Source organism: Camelus bactrianus, chromosome 16, assembly GCF_048773025.1.
Source record: "Camelus bactrianus isolate YW-2024 breed Bactrian camel chromosome 16, ASM4877302v1, whole genome shotgun sequence".
Classification (NCBI taxonomy): domain Eukaryota; kingdom Metazoa; phylum Chordata; class Mammalia; order Artiodactyla; family Camelidae; genus Camelus; species Camelus bactrianus.
The window spans coordinates 31,515,449-31,535,259 of NC_133554.1; the positions used below are offsets into that span (position 1 = coordinate 31,515,449).

At 39.1% G+C, this 19,811-nt stretch overlaps 1 protein-coding gene across 3 annotated transcripts in view; it reads left to right on the plus strand.

Annotated features, from left to right (window-relative positions):
• The window catches only part of FBXL20 (F-box and leucine rich repeat protein 20), a 91,605-nt gene extending 72,826 nt beyond the window's left edge, over positions 1-18,779 (plus strand). For all 3 annotated transcript variants that reach the window (XM_045520756.2, XM_045520757.2, XM_010960486.2), the window contains exons 8-15: positions 563-689; positions 1,947-2,021; positions 4,431-4,561; positions 6,565-6,625; positions 7,484-7,528; positions 9,074-9,130; positions 10,041-10,253; positions 11,731-18,779. In XM_045520756.2, the coding sequence (XP_045376712.1) occupies positions 563-689; positions 1,947-2,021; positions 4,431-4,561; positions 6,565-6,625; positions 7,484-7,528; positions 9,074-9,130; positions 10,041-10,253; positions 11,731-11,838 (817 nt within the window). In that variant the 3' untranslated portion in view covers positions 11,839-18,779. The remainder of the gene's footprint in view (positions 1-562; positions 690-1,946; positions 2,022-4,430; positions 4,562-6,564; positions 6,626-7,483; positions 7,529-9,073; positions 9,131-10,040; positions 10,254-11,730) is intronic.
• Positions 18,780-19,811: the final 1,032 nt, after the last annotated feature.

Below are 19,811 nucleotides of genomic sequence, written 5' to 3' on the forward strand. Positions count from 1 at the left end.
TGTGAAATCGAAGATCAAAGATGAAGCTAGTGTTCGATAGAAGGCAGAGGTCTGATACCATGTATCCTAAATTTCTGTGGAAATTGTCCTCTGGATACTTCCCAGAAAAGGAAAATTTACAGATCCTTTGTCATTTTTGTCCTTCTTATTACCTGATAAGTAATTGATTTAGAGAATTTGAATTTGAATCTGACTCTTTGTTAATTACTCTGTTAACTAGAAAAAGTCACTTTGTTTCCATTTCCTATCTAGAGACCTTTAAATTTCTAAGTGCAAAAAGAACAGATTTGAAAAATATAAACCTCCATAATGATCTAATGTATCAGAAACAATATCGTGCTTGTGCTTCTTAGTTAAGCTAGATTTGAGATAGCCCTCCTAGTGATGTAGTCCCACGTGAACACCACAAACATTGATAAACGCACCTTTTTTTGTTGTGGAATTGCCTATATTCTCAATCTACATTGAGTAAATCCCTGACTAGATAGCCAATAAAATGAGACTTTTGTGCCTTTGGAATTGGATTTAGTTATATGTTTGTTTCACTTTGTTTTATCCTAAGTGAGGGATGTCCACTGTTGGAGCAATTAAACATTTCCTGGTGTGACCAAGTAACCAAGGATGGTATCCAAGCACTAGTGAGAGGCTGTGGAGGTCTGAAAGCCTTATTCTTAAAAGGCTGCACACAGGTAATACTCCATGTTGCACTTGTGAATGATAGAGGAACCATGAACTTGGTGGGCAGCCCCAAGATGTTGGCTTGAGGGATATGTAGTTGTTGTGCATTATTGACCAAAGACATATGCTTACTGAAAAATTAAAATGTTTTCTGTAGAGTAAAAAAAATATAAGAATTAACACCTGACCAAAGATAAAATTTTGAGAGGAGGCAAGCTGGGGATACAAAATCATGCTGAACAGGCACCATAGGCAAGAAGGGTTTCATGCAATTTAATCTGAAAAGAAAACTTGCCGTGTTGTCACTGCCTGAGACCTTGCACTGGATAAGCAAGGAAGATAGTCTTGGCAATTTCCACTGGTTGTTTAACCACCAAGAGTTTTTCTTAAATGTGCCAAGTATACAGCAACCTACATTTTATAGTGTTGGTGCTTATTTCCCTCCAGTAACATCACAAATCCAACATATTTTGTTATTAAAAATTTTAATATCTCAGTGTTACACAGGGGTGGAAAAAAAAAGAATTGACATGGTAGCATCTGGAAGGAAATGATCAAGAGTGGATTTAGAAATGACTGACAAGGTAGGGCTAGGCTCTTATTACCTTATTTTATTAATGATTACTAAAACCAAGCCTTGGATTCTATTTAAAATGCCCTCATTGTTTCTCCATGATGGAAGGGTTTCCATTGTTTGAAACAGAGCTTTAAAAGTATGACTGCCTTAAAACAACAGCTTGAGTTTCTCGTTATTTATGGAATCCTGAAAAATATTAATTGGATTGCATCATTATAATCAACTACTTGCCATCTGTTCTCAGCACTCTACACATAGCACTGATCTTCCAGGAGCAGATAAACTTTGGATTCGTTTATCAACTCCTGCTCCCAAAAGTTTGTTTTTTAAAAACTTTACAGGGAGTGTAGAAATGTGAAAGTTATTTTAGTTTCGAAATCCTTCAGCAAAATACTGTCAGGCATGTTTAATTTATCAAAAGAAAAATCCAAACATTGGGCAATATTTATTTCCTTGATTTGGTAATAGATGAATTTGATGTGGTCAGAGTTGATAACAAATACTGATAACTGTTCCAGTCATATGAATTACATGTTTATATGATCATAGTTCATTGTTTCCAGTTCATTCTTCCTTTAAAACTTGGTTGGCTATATCTAGAATGTATTGATGAATGTGTATACTCTTAAATTTTTAAGATTTAAAGCAATGTCAGTAATCATTTTTTTCTCTCTCTTTTTAATCTTTCTAGCTAGAAGATGAAGCTCTCAAGTACATAGGTGCACACTGTCCTGAACTGGTGACTTTGAACTTGCAGACTTGCTTAGTAAGCATTTCTTCTGTATTAGTAATTCATTTCAATAATATTATTGTAAGAGTTTTAGTCCTTTGTAAAGACCAGCGATTTTTTTGCATGCTCAACAATAGTCACTCGTGAGGGCTTTGACATGGATGAGATAGAGGGTGGCTTATACAGAAGGCAAATAAGCTAAACTGTAACTCCACCCCTTTCTTTTTCTACATAAGAAAACTCTACTTTTTAGAAGAAAATTATTCACAAACTTCAGTATTTAAAGTAAAACATTTTTGGTAAATTAATTGCAATTACAGTGATTAAAATCTATCAGTGAGCCATAGGGTACTGCTGATCTAAGCAGACAACAAGCAAAATGTACCCTTTAAATTATTTTTGGAGTAGTATTTGTATTTCACATTTGGCTCGTTTAGACTGTCAGCTTTTTGTGTCTATCTCAAAGCCCCTGAATTTTGCTCAGAGAATTGGCTGAAACTATTCAGGATCCTAGAGCATTGACAGCACACCTTTAGCTTTTCTCTCTTGCCTTGAAAATTACATGTGTGTTGCCTTGGAGTGAGAGCCTCTTGTAGCAATGAAAAAAGTTGGTGAGGGTTTTCCTTGTTTATGTTAAGCCTTCTGATTAGTATACTTTCCCCTTCTTGTTTGTCACCTGAAACTTTAGAACATAGTAGTTGCTTAGTTTAAAGGTGATACATACAGGACCACATTTTATGCAGTTTAAGCAACCTGCTCTTCCAGCCCCTACCCGTACAGTGCTGTTAGTGATCTAAGAGGCTCCTAGAGACTGAGTTAAAGGAATGATATTCCTTTTAATTCTGATTCTACTTTCATTTATGTAACTGAAATATTTGGCCTAAAAGAAAGAGCTTACACAACTATTGTAAACATGACACCACCATCTTACAGTGATAGACACATGTTCAGATTTTATTTATATACTTACACTCAACACATGCACTCTGTATCTCACACTCACCCATACATATAAATACATATATAGCATATCTGCCATTTGCCATTTTAGCTCCTTTCGTTTACTCTTCTAGCAGGCAGAAATCACACTTGGTAAGTGTAAAGAACCAGCTCTGTCATGTTCATCTTACTGTTTACCTTCACCCAGATCTTAGGGCATGAGTTGTTTCTTCAGTCACTCTGTACAATGTCACGAAATGATTCTCAACATTCATGAGACTTCTGCCCAAAACTATTGAAGTTGCCAAAGCACATTCTTAATGCAGTCTCTTTTTCTTGAATAATTTAAAAACATAAAAATATTTAGTAGATTTTACTCTTAAAAATTTAAATTATTGGTTAACATGACTTTCTTCATCTTTCTTTTTTGGTAATCCCTTAGAGACCTTAAAACATTAGGAAGGTAAAGGCAGCACAGCCCTCTCAATGTTTTCCTAATATTGTGTGAGACACAAATTCCATTGGCCTCCTAAATATGCATGTTTATGGATTGCTGCTTCTCCCTTTTAATTTCATGTATCCTTGTTTAGTAATAACCATACATCCCCTTTTTAGGTACTTGTACATGTGTATATGCCTCAACAGTGTTTTCTCATGACAGATTTTTTATCTGCCTTAGCATCCATTTTTCATGTGTATTTTGTTTCAGTTCTACAATATTGAGAAAATACTGATTTAAGCAGTGATTATTTAAAGTTTGATTTTTTTTTCAATTGTTCTTACAACCTGAGGATAGTGTTTGATTAAACAGAAATGACAGGAAAGCTTTATTCTGAGACTTCCACAAAATTAGTGAATTTAGCAGGACAAATTAAAGTGCTGATATCTTTTTTTTTTTAATGTAACATCTTTTTGTGTTCTTTTTTTCATTTTAAAATAATTTAAAACATACAGAATTACATTTGAATTGGGCACAACTATCTCCATTAAATTATGCTATCCATTAAGTTATGCTATTCTTTATGTTATAAAACTAAAATACAGAATAAATGGATCTGTGGTTGATTTGAGATCACAGTTATCATCCACTGGTTGTCTCATTTTTTTTCAGGAACTTAGTATCGATTTTGAACTTGTAAATGTGTTTATACTATTAAAATACTGCTGTTATTATCTGTTTTCTGGGTTCAAAATCATTTAATTGAACCTACACTGTGACGTACCACATGCTGTTCCCAGTCCCGTTCATCCCATTAGGTTAAGAGAACCCCATTTTAGCTTCTTCCCTTTGCACCAAAATTGAGCACAGGTTCTCTTGCAAACTAAATCAAAGAGAACTAGAAAAAAACAAGAGTGTGTTCATTTTCTTTTAGATCTGCTACATGATTAATATGATATCTACTTTTATTTTTTTTTTTTTGGCACTTATCTCACAAAGGTAACTTTTTTTCTTTGTCTTCTGCTAAGTTACTAATACCTATGCATTTTTTTTCTCTTGTTTTTTAGCAAATCACAGATGAAGGTCTCATTACTATATGCAGAGGGTGCCATAAGTTACAGTCCCTCTGTGCCTCTGGCTGCTCCAACATCACAGATGCCATCCTGAATGCTTTAGGTCAGAACTGCCCTCGGCTTAGGTAAACATTTCTTGTTTATCTCAAAAAATCAGAGGAAAGGAACAGAGGCCTCCTTCACTCACACTTACTCCTTGGAACCTTGAAATTTTTAAGGTAGACACTATAAGGCCACTCCTACCCTTTCAGATGCCCACCTACTTGCTTTGCACTTTATCTGATTACATGTAATTGGCCTGAACCAAGGGGTAATAGTCCTCATTTTCTATGTCTTGCTATCCATACTAGAAAAATATCAACATTTTATTTCATTACTTGAGAAAAGAAATAAAGGTGTTTTCTCTTATAATGCTTTTATATAATTCCTTTCTGAAGAAAGTTTTTGAAGACCCACTCGTGTCATTTATATTGTAGTAATGATGCCAGGTACATAGCAGGAAGCATTTAAAGAGAAAAAACAGCCCTGCAGGAGAACCTCCCTTGTGCTGATGGTCTTTTATTTTATAATTTTTTCTTTTTGTTTGATGGTCTTTTAAAGCAAGCTTTATTTCTCTGTGGCCCCACTTCTCAGCCTAAATATGGGATTGGCTAAATATTTACTAAGAATGCTGTGTTGCATGCAAATGGGATCAAACTCATATTGATTCTGTAAGAGCACACAGCAAACTATCCCCATATACCTTTTTGGGGTTGAGGGGGAGGTAATTGAGGTTGTCTTTTTTGTTTTTAAACCATAACTTATGTTGTATATTATTATATATTAGACATGTTAGCATTTTTTAAATGCTTTACAAAAATTAATTCATTTAATCATCATAACACTATATAAACATTGTTATTATCTCTATATTATAGATGAGAAAACCGAAGCACAGAAAGGTCAAGTAACCTGTTCAAGGTCTCACAGTTAGTAAGTGCAGGAGCAAGGATGCAAGCTTAAAACTTTTGTAATCACGAGACTATGGGCCCAACCTTAATTATTGAAAGAAAATTTGCCCACAATATCAAAATTCCTTAATATATCATAGACTTGTTGGTCAAAATTAATACTATCAGAAGCCTAGAGTAGAGTGCCATTCAGGAGCTAAGGAGGTAGCCAGTCTTCTGTCTAAAAATATTACATATTAATCTTTTTCTATTTGAAAGAGAGGGGTGTTCAGTTCTAGTCTCCTTCATGGTTTGTTTTGTTGTAAGAATAGAAAGGCTCTCAAATGTGATACTTAAAACTTGGGTTTAGTCAAATCATGCTTTACCATTAGATACTGCATTCATTCTAATTGATTGTCCCTTAATAATAATTTCTTATATTTTAGCTTTATTTTTTTTCAACTTCTATAGGAAGTAATTTGTAAGCAAACATAATACTCTTTGGTACTGTCATGCAGACACCGCCAGACTTTTCACAGCAAAGAGCTACTACTTTTGATTCCCCAGTGTAGTGGTTGGTACTTAGCTTGGTGTTCAGCCGTTCCTGAATAAGAGAGTGGCTACCAGCTCAGCTCCCCTCTCCACTGGGCCTGCCTTGGGTGCCTTTCAGGGGAGGCAGGAAGCTAAAGGGTGTAGTTTCCATAAGTATGGAATATTGTATTTGGGACAGACCTGTAATTAACCAGTCCCCTCATAGCATTTTTAATAGCTGTTTAAATCTGAATGATCGTACATGTAAAATAGGGAAAGAGAATAATTTACTTTAGCAACAGATTAACTGAAACAGAGTATTTATCTCCATTTCCTTTGTTTTCTAGGAGCAGGCTGCCCTCTGGGGGTAAGCAGTATGCCATCAAGAAGGCTTTTAAATGCATTTCTCATGCATTTTGGCATTAACTACAAGCTTCTATTATATTCTTCTGATTGCATCACCCTGAAATGTGGTATTTACAGGACCACTTTATGATGACTCCATGAAAATGAATGGCAAGATCTGTATACAGACTTGCTTAGCTGTGAATGTCACTCTGTGTTATGCAGTCCTTAGGGAATAGGAGGTTTTCTTAAATTCTTGCTGTCTTAATAAACCCAGTTTTCAGGGACCAAGGGGTTGACTTTCACTTTGTTTTTTTTAACAGAATATTAGAAGTGGCAAGGTGTTCTCAATTAACAGATGTAGGCTTTACCACTCTGGCCAGGGTAAGTATTTTCTTCAGGTTTTATAAGGGTTTTTTTGTTCAGGATTTTTATTTCAGAAGAATGAGGAGTGAGGGAAATGTGGAAGGGCAGTAGAACTGAGTGTGTGGGATGCTGGGGAGCTTCTCTGTGGCTGGTGTTCCTGAGAGTTCTTGTCTTGTAGCTACAGACAGCTGCTCTGGAAAGGCATGAATTGAACAACATGACACTCCTTCGTGAGACTTGATTTTCCACATTTTCATAAGATGATACGTTAAACTAAGCAGGACTTTCCTAGTGCTTTGTGAAAGAAACTTATTTGGTTACTTGGTATGCAACTGGTGGATGAGAATAATGTTGAAAGAAATATATAAGCCTGATTTTAAATGAAGAGGTATTAAGAGATTTTCTATATTCTCCAAAAGATTTTAATATTTAGAGTGGTTTATAAATCACCGTATAATAATATATTATGTATTTAAAATTATACTATCTTTGACTAGTGTAATGGAACATAGGAAAAGGCATTTGCTTTTAGGGAGATTGATGGAATACTGATTGGGAGGGTGTGGGGTGCACAGCACATGGCGTAGATGAGGGCATATTCTCCCTTTGCTTCCCAAGAAATCATTTTCATTCATCGTACATCCTTTGTAAGATGTTAGATACTTTAAATGTGGAATAATTGAGAAATTTCACTGTGATAGAGGCCCTTTAAAATGTGTAATTAATGGAATAAGACAGGAAGTGATATTAGAATGACACCAACTGCGAAGCTCTCTGGAATTCACCAGTATATCTAATACTACTTAGTTTTCTGGCCTTAAATTTTTCCCATGTTTTAAATGTTTGTACTATAATGTTTGGGTCTATATTTCATAGAACTGCCATGAGCTTGAAAAGATGGACCTGGAAGAGTGTGTTCAGGTAAGATTGTGGATTTTTACTTAGAAATACAGTATGATAGAAATTTATATAATACATGCACATCACAATGTTCAATTCCCTTGCCCTGCTGTAGTGTAGAGCCTGGCAGCACTGCTGACTGTCCATTTATTGAGGTGTCCTCCAGGCATACCAGGCCGAGGTGCTCGTGGTACTTGTGCTAAGGATCTGGGAAATACATGCCATCAATAAAGTTGCCATTGGAAAGAAAGAAGGCCCAAGCATTCAGGCCATAAAGATGTTAAGATATTTATTTAGACCTACAGGGTTATAATGCTAGTAAATAATTAAAGCCCTAGCACACTGACAGGTATCAGTGCTCCTTTTTAACTTAACTGGACCTGAGACCCCATACATCATTAGTCTTGGAGCCCCAACGGAATCCTGCCCTTCAGGCAGGAAGACTGGCCTCCTTATCAACAACTTCTTTTATTACCAATTTGAAGAACTTTGAGATTATTAGTTGATTGAGGAGTAACTTTAAATGGGGACTCCTAAAAAGAAGATAGAACAATGAATTTTTTGTTATGGTAAAAATAAAGAAGAGAAGATACTTCGGTAACTATAGAGGTTGATTTTTCTAAATTACTTGTTATCTGGACACTACTTAGCCCCTGATAGCTCTTACTAAACTAAAACTGTTCACATCCATCTGTCTCTTGCACATGTCTGGTGTCCTGTGTCCTTTCTAGTGTTGGTCCTTCTGAGTGATGTGCACATGCCTGCCCACTCCAGTCCCCACCCTCTGTCATTTCTTAGCCCCTATGAAGCTAGGTGTATTATAATAATCATCTCAGAGTTAGAGATGAATTTGGGGTTGGGGGGAAAACACTGATTTACTTTCCGTCCTAAGATAAATATAAAAGACTATTCTTCCTTCAGGAGTTCTTTCTTACTGAATATTCATAGTTAACCCAGCAGCCTCTTTCTGCCACCCTTGGGGAAAATAACTGATATCCAGGTTATCAATCCTGAGTTGTGGCATGGCTTATAAAAATATGGGCCAGTGCGGGGACAGTATAGCTCAATGGCAAGAGTGCATGCCTGGCATGCACAGGTTCAATCCCCAGTACCTCCATTAAAAACTAAGATAGATAATTACCTTCCCCCCCAACAAAATTTAAATAAAAATAAATAAATTTAAAAATATATATGGGCCAAATATGTAAAAATGTGAGGATGTTTCTACATTAATTTTTCTCATGGAGCAGTGTCTTCTGATTCGTTTCTGTGATGATTCTAAGGAGGTTGAACAATGTCCAGTGGGTAGAAGTTATAGAGGACACCTTTTCATTTATTTCAAAAACAAACAGGATTTTCAACAGCCCTGCTCAAAGATGAAGATGACTAGCCTGGATAGGCTCTCAAAGAATAGGTTCAGGTAGCTGATGGGATTGCAAGCAAGATTCTGCTATTTGATGATTGGTATCAGGGTATCAATCTAGAATACAAGTGTAGTCAAGAATGAGGTATGGTCCATGAGTTTTTTGGAATTAGCCCTAAAATAAACTTACATGTTTCTTTCAGATAACAGATAGCACATTAATCCAACTTTCTATACACTGTCCTCGACTTCAAGTATTGGTGAGTTTGACTTTGAAAGTTTTATGTTTATTGGATTTAATCAAAACACAGCTCTTACTTTCCTCTTAGTATCTGGCTACCGTTTTGGGAAAGCATATTCTCCAATTTGCCAACTTACAGAGGGCCAAGGGAGGACCTGCATGAAGGAAGAAACTGAGATAGGAACTGGAAAAGTTAAATATTTTCTGTATCAGTGCTTGGAGATTGAAAACTGACATGGAGAGTATGAGTTCTCCCTCCCACATGAATTACACTCCAGCCTGAACGATGCTTAAATTTCCAGAGAAAATGTGGCCCCAAATACAGTTTGCTTCACATTGAGACCAAATATTCCTATAAAACAGAAGCAATCCAGGCCTCAGTAGGGGGAGTTCTCTGCTACTGTTTCCAGTAACACTGTGGGAAAGCATTCTGGTTGACTGTTCTGTATCTAGGCTTATTTTTGGTGTTTGGTGGCACATTAAACTATGTTTGGGTCAGTGGTACTGAGTTTCACGTGGAGGAACCAGAGATTTAAGGAAAATTGGTAAAGTGAAGAAACAACCACATCTTAAAGCTAAAAGAATAATTTTCAGTCAATTAACTATTTGGGTGTGTCCCTGCACCAGGTATTCAGTATATAGTCCAAATTCCAGAAAATTTTTTACAGGAAAAGCCTGAGCCCCCTTGTCCCTGTAGAGAAGAAAAGTGTTAATAATTTGTATATGGAGAGGGTAGGGCAGTATAATGTATTTTGTTTATGAACTATTTCATAATCATTACAGGAATTCACAAAAAATATTTAGAATCCCACACAGAAATGTCTATCATTGATTGTCAGAAGCAGAACCCCAGCGACTCTAGTTTGCTTTCTTCATTTCACCACATGGATCTAGCGCTTAGTGTCCTTCCTTGCTCTATTTGGCTGCAGAGTCTGTCTCACTGTGAGCTGATCACAGACGATGGAATTCGTCACCTGGGGAACGGGGCCTGCGCCCATGACCAGCTGGAGGTGATTGAACTGGACAACTGCCCGCTAATCACAGATGCATCCCTGGAGCACTTGAAGAGCTGTCACAGCCTTGAGCGGATAGAACTCTATGACTGCCAGCAAATCACACGGGCTGGAATCAAGAGACTCAGGGTAAAGACGGTGGAATCACCCTCTGGCTCTAAATTCTCAGCACCCCTTCCTTCTTTTCTTTTCTTTTCTCTTTTCTTTTATCCTCCGTTTCCTCTTTTTAAATTTAGTTTTCTGTGATACTTAATTTACCTGGACATTCAGCAAAGAAAAAAAGATGGAGAGCAAGCCTAAGGGTAGATAGTTTTTACCTGTTTTTCCAGATGGAAATTTAGTAGGAAAACACACACTGAAGGGAAGAAAAGTAGGTCTCCTTCCAACAGTCTCTCTAATAACATGCCTAGAATCAAAAAAGCACATGCCAGATTTTGCTTTTAAAGGAAAGAAAGGAATAACATAAAGAAAATATTTAGTTAAATGAGATTTAACAATTTAATTTGTATTTCCTTATCGGATTCTTTTGCTAGGGTTCTTATTTTTTTTTAAGGCAACAAATGAATCAAGTAGTTTTTTACCTTTTCTTTCTGCCCTATCCTTCATAATAAAGAGACCCACCTATAGCCAGAAAACTGAAAGACAGGTTATCAGCAAGGAGATTATAAAAGGCTGGATAAATCTGTGTCGGATCATTCAGCTCAACAGACATTTTTGGAACATCTGCTTCACACCTGCTGTGGGAAAGTTACTGTGCTTAGTTTGGCCCTTACAACCAACCTCTAAGAATATCCATGTTGGCCTTATGGCATCTGAGTGCATGAAGGAACACCATACTTCATCTTGAGTTCTATCTCTCACTTCAGACCAAGAGGACTGAGAACATAAGGGAGGGAGGCCTTGCACCCATATTTCTTCTACACCAAACGAGGAGAGCCATGGGTCAACCGGAGCCTGTTCTGTGGCCTGTGGCCTGCTTACACTAGGGTTCCTGGACCTTCCTGGCTGTCAGGAGTCTCTTGCATCTCCGAATCCTCAAGAGTCACTTAGCACTTTTCCACTCTAATAGCTATTTGTGTGCATGTCTAGACTGTAAGTTCCCTAAGAGCAGGATCTGCATCTTGACCATCCTTGTACCTCCTTTTACATAACTAGCACAGTGCCTTGAACATAGTAGGAATTTAGGAACTATGTAGTAAAAACTAGAAGCATGTTGTTAAAAGAGGATTTAATGAGGTTTCTTAAAATGTCAGAAGAAATATTGCCACAATGGCTTGGAAAAAATTACTATTTTAAGCTTATATAGTTTCTTCCAACTATGAGAATCCAACTAGGAATCCCTTTGGGACAGGTTAAGAGATTAGCATGAAGTTTTTCCCCAGTTTTTATTATTAGGGAAGCAGGTACCAAAGTTACATGAACTGAGTTTGTCTTTTAGAATAACCTGGGATGGTACAAAGTAGAACCCAGGCCTCTCAACATCCTGACTGTGCTTAGCCTCTGCCCTGCCTTCATGTCCACTCAGTCCTCAGTGGTTTTTCTGAAAAGCAACGTTGCTCCTTCTGTTTAAGCCCTATCTCTTAGTAATGTTTTTGTCTTGTTTCAGACCCATTTACCCAATATTAAAGTCCACGCCTACTTCGCACCTGTCACTCCACCCCCATCAGTAGGGGGCAGCAGACAGCGCTTCTGCAGATGCTGCATCATCCTATGACAATGGAGGTGGTCAGCCTTGGTGAACTGAGTATTTAATGACACTTCTAGAGTTACCGTGGATCTCCATTGGAAGCGACCCCAGTGTTCCGGGCAAAGGTTATAAAGTGAGGGCAGCATCCAGATCCCCAGAGCCACACATACATACGCATACCCACCCTCACCCCCACCCCCTCTAGCTCTGTGACCCGGGGACTGAGTTCGTGCTGGCTTTGTCACGTGGATTGGTAAAACTTAACCATTCCTGTTGGATGTGCCCAGAAGAAAATCATAAGCAAGGTAGAGGGAAGGGGGCATTCCAGCAAACCCAGTGTTACTGCTACTGTGGTTTATTTTGTTAAGGGGTTTCTTCGGCAATTTTGGAACAGCAGCTGTAGTCCTCCAAGGTCAAGGAAAGCATAGAAAACAATACATGTTATATCCAGGGACCAGAAAGAAAATTTATTTGCATCCTGTAAATGGTAGCCATCCAGTGTGAGATGACTACAGAGCTTCTGTGCTTCCTTGTTTCCATGCCAACATGCTGAGCATGCTCACAAAGAAGGCTTGTTCATTCCTCCTCTTGTGTTTTAGTATTTGGCCCAGAGGTTTCCTAAATGATTGCATTGAAATCACTGTGGTCCAGATGTGATTACTTATTCACTCAAATTGTCACTCTCTGTAGCACACCTGTGTACCTGTCTTTCATTCTCTGTTGCTCCCTCCTGCACTCTTGCTCAAACTGTCACCTGTTTGTAGTCTGCTTACTCACAGTTGTTACTCTTTTGCTGTTACTGTGTGTACAGTTAGCATTTTGGATGATTAGTTGGGGTTACCAGACATTTTTAAAAGAGACATTATCAATAAATATTTTTTTAATTCTAAATTTTACCATTAGGGGCCCCTGCCTGAATCTTTGCCAGTCTGAAGGGAAACTGTAACAAAATCAAGAAAAGTTAAGAGAAGAAATTGAGCTAAAACTATTTTGATGAAAACAAACTTTGCATTTTGGTTTGTTATATCTTGTGATATATAATACGCATGATATGCCCAGTATTTGCACATTTTTTCCTTCACTCTAACTTAATAAAGAGAGAGAAATAACATTATTAGTAAAGAATCCCAAAACCAAACCTGAAAGTCACTGCCACCCAGGCTCAGACATGTATGTTCACTGAAATCTAGGTGTGATCAGTGGCATCTCAGGTTGGTGTCTGTGAGGTTTGTTGCGCTTTAGCAGGAATGCTGCTAGAGGAGTTGTGCAGTCGAGTCAGGCAGTTTCTTTCCTCCCTCCCCCCATTTCAGCCTCTCAGAGATGGATGAATGATCCTGTAGCAGCTGATCAACTGTTCATCAGTGTTGATAGTATCATATCTAATGTTGGAGCTTCAGAGAACCAGAATCTTTTCAGAAACTGTCAACCATATCTCTTTTGTGCTCCAGACTTCCTGTGAATGAAATACAAGAGTAGCCAGGTGAAGGCATTGGATCAGCAGCAGGTGAACATTGAGAGGAAGTAGAGGGTTCAGTGTCTCTGCCCAGCCTGGTTACCAGAGCAGAGGTCAGGGTATTCGGTGCTCATGACTCAGAGTCAAAGAAGCTCTACCTGTACCCCTCCCCACCAAAAAAATCATGGAGGATGAGGGAAATAAAATGAATTTCTGAAGTATAAGAAGTAGATTTCTAAAACCCAAGGTTAGAAACCTTGTGTAATTTCCAATACGGTGACTTTTTGGTGTTTTGGGGGGGGATTTTTCTGAGGGGGTGGTTGTTTAGGGCATTAAATGTGCAGTCCCCTATGATTTTAGGTCATCTTTCACATGATCCAGGCTGTTATAAAATACTTGCTTTAATGCTGTAGGTGCTGGTTCTACCAGCATATGTAGGAATAAAGTGTGATTTATTTTTCCACAAACAATCAGTTGAAAAAGTCCTAGAAATCTGTACTACCCACTATTATTTAGCATGTTAATTTTATTTTAAATCTTGTTTTATTATTATGCCCTTTTAAAAGTTCAAACTGCTTGTATTTCTCATTTCCCTTCTCTTATCCTCTTCTCAAATTACCAGGTGAGGAATATACTTCTTAAAGTGAGACCTACTCTCCTGGCTGTACCCCACATATACAGATATAACATAAGTATTTTTTAAGATAGTGCCTGAACAAGTTAATCAGAGATTCCTGATTTATTAGTGAGTGTGGATTTGAATTTCCCAATAGTTGAGACTATTGAGGTACTTATTTACTTAAAGAGTTTAAAAGACCCTATTCACCAGTACATGAATGTCTTGGAAATGCTGTTTCTCTTCTCAAAGAGTATACCCACTCCATGTGGACTTGTCCAGACAATCTCTGCCTGTCTGGGCAAGAACAGAGTCCAGTGAGGGAATAAGGGCCCTGGAGTGCACAGCACTGGCATGTGTGTGGTCAGGCAGGAGCTTTGTTCCTTTCTCAAGAAAACTTCAGGCCCATCAAGCTTGGAAGAACATATACTTTTTATGCTAATCTGAAACCCACATCAGCTGATGAAATGTACTAGGACTTTGAGGACCCAGAATATGGTAAGTTTTGGTCAGGTACAAAGGGCCAGCTGAACATAAAATGTTTCCTTCTCAGTGTCAGGGATGCTCTTGAAAATCCAATAAGTCTTCAAAGATGTAGGAAAAACTCTTCCTTAGGAAGAACTTATTGGTCCATTTGACTGCAGAGCCACATCACAATATACTTTCAGTAATGAAAAAATACAGTGAATGGAGAGAAGAGGTTTGGGGTTAGTGAAAAGGTTTCCTCAAAGTTACTGTACATCCAGATCGTCTCTTTTCTAAGCAGCCTTTTCCCCTTACATTTTTCAGCATCATCAGTATGTTTGTTTGCTTGGGGCAGGGTTGGTTTTTGTGGTGAAGGAACATGCAGCATTTATTATAAGGCACCTTACAAGGAGTCTGGGGCAACTAGTGCTGAACATGCCCAAACTCCCATCAGTATCTTTTTATATCTTCTTCACTGACCCCATCAAGATGATTCCAGTTTTGTTTTTGTTTTTGTTTTTTGCATTGACTTCTCCCATTTCCTTTCTATACCCATCCTTGCCCTCTGTTTAAAGCTTCCATGTCTCAGTGATGCTGCTGATTTTATTCTCTCTCTTTTTTTTTTAATGACGGTACTGGGGATTAAACCAGTATCTCATGCATGCTACGCACACACTCCACCACTGAGCTGCACCCTCCCCCCATAACCCCCCTGACTATTCTCGTGTCTCCATTCTGGCTTCCTTTTTGGACCCTTGTCCTGATCTAGGCACACTATCCTGGGCAGCCTTGAATTCAGTAGCTGTTATGTGGCTCAGGCTGTTTTTCACTGGGTGATCACTGATACTTGCTTAATGAATTTGAAATCAAATTGTTAAATATGAGGAGTAAGAATATCTGGCTTCATCCTTTTTTCCAATATTTGGAATATGAAAGCACATTACATTGTGCTTTATGTAAAAAAATGTTTTCTCTTGCTGTTCTGTTCTTTAGTGGTTGTAAAAGTAGTTCTTGAATGGTTTTTTACAAATTTCCACATCCATTAAGTTGATTTAGCAGACATGTAAGTCAAATTTTTCTTATTCCTTCTATCACATATTTTAGAGGAAAACCTGGTAAATACTTTTATGATGCTTTATTTTGGGGCTTTCCAAACTGAACAGTTCTATATAGCTATAAGTGGTATAGCAGTCAAGTTCTTTTTTCTCTTCTAATTGCCTTGTTAAATGCATTGCTATTGGTTTGATAACCCACGAATGCCACGGGGGAGCTAAACAAAGTGTGAGATGGAGCTTGTCTTGGTTTGAAGTTGTTAGGAAGTGTGAGTCTGTCTCTGGGAAGAAGAGGTGGTTTCCTGTCTGCAGGCAGCATATCCTTGGGTGACTGCTGTTTAGAGGGAAGGAACACTTGCAGATTGTGGTTGACCCTGGGCCATTTAATGTTGATTGTGCTGAAAGTCAGACTGCTCATGACAGTTGCCACCAGTGAGAGAGGAGGGATTTTAAAGGAAATTGGTCTGCTCTGCCATTTTCCTCCTGTGTGCATGATTTAAGGTTAGGTTTCTATCCCCGTCGTGCATCCTGGCTGACAGGCTCTTTCAGTGGTATGCTTTGAGTTTCCAGAAAATTTTATAAAAAGATTCCCTTCTCTGTCAGCCCACCAGCTCTAGGATCTTTAACCACCTCAAACCCAGGCAGTGTGAATTAGTTGAGAGTTGTTTGAGAAGATGTATAGAATAGGTCATGAGGCAGAACCCTCCCCTTACAGTTGTCTTGGACCAAAGAATCCTAAAGCAGTAGGAGGAGGATGGGAATTAAGAGTCTCAGCCTCTCCTCCTCTTTATTTCTGTCATAAAATGTAATTATAAGATTGGAAGATACAGAGAGCTGTATAAGACCATGTCGATAGGGTATAATTAACCTAGGTAATTTGGGAATAAAATTTGGCTTGTATTTGCTCTATCCAGATGCCCTCACTTAACATCTTGGCTCTCCAGCAAAGAACATGCTGCTCTAACCTTGCCCTCTCACTTGAGACAAAGTTCCTACCTTCCAGAAACTACCATAAGGCAAGTGAGTTTTCTCCATGAAGGGCTTCTGCAGCTCCCCACTCCAAGGCAAGTCTGTTCTGTCCATTTTTATTCTTAGGAACATCAGTTCTGCATCTCTGAAGCCTTTGATCCTTAGGGAAGTCCATAAGAACCTCTCAGCTGAGTCTGAGTGAATCTTGGGAGCCCAAGGGGATTACATTTAATTTTCGGCAGGAAAAAAAATTGTTGGACAAGCTCACATGTGGGATATTAAGAGAAATTCCATAATGCACTTCTTCCATCTCTGCCTCGTGTTTCCTGCTTAAGCTCTTGGTAGAGGTTGGTTTGCAGGTGTTGAGACTCTGCTTCTTCAGCCAGGGTAGTTCATTGCCCTTTTAGGAAAAAGAACCATGAGCAACCAAAACTGTATCAATTGGCCCTTTTTATTTTCCACGTTTTTCAAGTGTCTTGTTTGGAAGAATCAGGGTGGGAAAATGCTAGATGAGATTCAAAGTAAAGGAGAGACTCAGTTCTGGAACTGGGCTGCTTTGCTTCAGGTACAGGCATCTGTCCTGAATATGTAGAAACAGCTGCCTCACATGTGAATAGATTTACTTTCCTCTCCATCTAATGAACTCCATGCCCTTCTTATTGGCAAGGAGGGCTTCTGTTTTCCACGCACCTAACCACACACCCAACCGGTGTCATCCAGATGGGGATTGGCACCACTGAAAATACCACCAGTGCTTTCCAGTGACTTCTAGGTGTGGTTTTCACCGGGGCAAGAGCAGGTAGGCAGTAAGTGAGAATTCCCACCTGAAGAAGAGATGGGAGAAGAGCAGTGTCCAGACACATACCTATTCTGTTTTGCCATACCCCAAGAGCCCAGGGGAATCTTTGAAGTGACTTTTTAAAATCAAAGTAGAAGAAAACTTTTCCCCACTAAGTTTTGGCTTGTTGTTGTCTCCTATACTTCTGATTCTTATTAATTCAGATCTGTACCACACTGCTGCTCATACACATGTATGTGTTTCTTACCTTAGCCTAACCCTTCTCAGCCCCTAAAGTCATTATTCTGTTTTGTTTTTTCTTTCTTTCTTTTTTTTTTTTTTTTTAACAGCACTAGCGAATGAGAACCTAAGGTCTTAGAAAAATCCTAACTTGAAAAGGAGTCTCTAACTGGCATGGTTTGATTTATCACTTTACCTTTTCCCCCTAAAGACTTGAATGATTTTCTTTCCCAGTGCTACATAATAGACCTGTAATAAGTGAAACCTTTGCTGCTACGTTTCTGGGTTTACATTAGTTTTTTCCTTCCCTTAAGAATAATTTCTTATCTGTGCTTCTCTGATGACTTAATTTCTAGTAAGTGCAAGAAGAGGTGAGCCTGAGATTTCTTCTCTTACTCCCCTCCTCACCCCTGCCCCCAAATTACACACTAACCTCTGAAATATACAAGATCCACAGGATGGGGCTCATCAGAAGATGCTTGTGTTTTTTTTTCACCATGCTGTAGCGCTCGGAGCTGGCCCCCGAGGATCTGTGACTGCCCAGTTACTACAGGGGGAGAAAGGCCTTCTTAATTTTGCCTTTCTCCATTCCCCTTTTATGATCAACCTTCATATGCCTCCCATTCTGGCTGCCTCCTTTTTCCTCCCAGGAATTGTTTCCAAGTACCCTGCTTTGGTTACTTCCTAACTGCTCCCCTCACCTTTGCCCACCTTCCAGTGACCCTGAGAGCACAGACCTGAGAAACAGGGCCTGTGCAGAGCTCAGAGAACTGTGAGGACTACCCCTGCCTGTCAGATTCTGCTTGGGGACAGAGACGGGTGGGTAAATGGTGCTGTGGGAGAAATTTTTATCGTCAAACCAGGCTGTTTCACCCTTGCACTGCCCCGCCTCTGTCCCCACTCCCCTGAGGGGGTAGAATGCAGAGGGATGGTTGACTGGCTGGATCTGATCCCAAACATTGCTGTCTGGCCTAAGCCTTTTCCAGCCATTTGGCCTGCCCTGGAGTGAGAGCTTCAGTGTGTGGGAGCTGCTGCTTGCTTATTTCTCCACCAGGCCTGCCCCAGCACTTAGCCAGTCCCTGGGGCCAACACAGTTTTCTACATGGTGACCTAACACCAGCTTCCATTAGCTGTCCAAGTGACTGTGTTTCCACCCAGTACTTTTGGCGCTTGAGGATGGGGTGGGGGGAGGGAGGGTTATTTAAAATAAATAAAATCCAAGGTGGCAGTAGAGGATTCCTTTTGCTTTAAAATCTTTGGACTAAAAAAAAAAAAAAAATGTTTTTTATATATAAATATATAAAGTAAATTGTTATGTAACTATTATTGTTTCCTGTATGTTCTAATTTTTGTTTTATGATGTAATTAAAGGAAATAAGCTGTGAAGACTTCTCATTTTGCTGTGGAAATAGCCTGACTTGGAGCTGTGATTCTTAACTTCCTTGAACCCTTGAACTGTAAAAGGCTCCTGAGGCTGAAGGGGCTTCTTTTTTTGCATCCTTATTTTTTTTTTCGTATTCTTTAATTAATGCCCTTTATTTCTTATTTAATATCTTTACTTAGTACCTTTTCAATAGCCTTTACTTAACCTGAACTCCACTTGTCTCTAAGAAAAATGGAAGGCATAATATAAATCAAGAGTTCCTAAAAGCCTTTGTCTTAATTACTTTGATAGTAACAGTTCAACCTGAGTCCCTTACCTGTGCAGAGCATTGCCCTTGCCTTGCCTGGACTGGGAAGGAGAGAGGGAGTAGTATCATAATTAAAAGCTCCATCTGTCTCAGTTATTCACTGGTGAAGTCGGGGTAATGTACCTGCTTTAGAATCCTGAAGATTAAAGTGATAATAGTGTCACATCGTAAACACTCATATGTTACCTGCTTTTATTCCCTGTTTCAACAAATATTTCCGTATCTAGTCTGTGCCAGAGGCTCCTCGGTTAAGAGATACACAGAGGCTAATGCAACAGGGTCCCTCTCCTTTTGGTGGAGATGAGCAGTGGAGCCAAATCAGCAACCTAGATTTAAATCTCAGGGTATCCAGGGGAGGAGTGGTGGAATGCATGCATGAGGTCCTGGGTTCAAAAGGTTTTTTCAACTTAAGTAAATAAATAATCCCCTCCTCCCCCACACAATAGGGAGAAAATCTCAGGATATCTTCCCTGCCCTGCAGCACCATTGGGGAGCCCCGTGGAATCATAGGCCCCACTTGAAATCCACTCATCCTGCATGAGGTAAAGACCTGGTCTGGACTGGTCATCTGGGGCCCAATGGTCCGTTCCAGGTGCCTGCTGTCTTGTCTGTATTGAAGCAGTCTGGGCTTTGAGGGAGGCAAGTTCTGGGTCTTTGAACTTCTATAATCAGCCTTTCCGTTCTCCTGTTCTTTAGTTCTGTTCACCAGTTCTGCCAATGTTTAGGGCATTCCTCC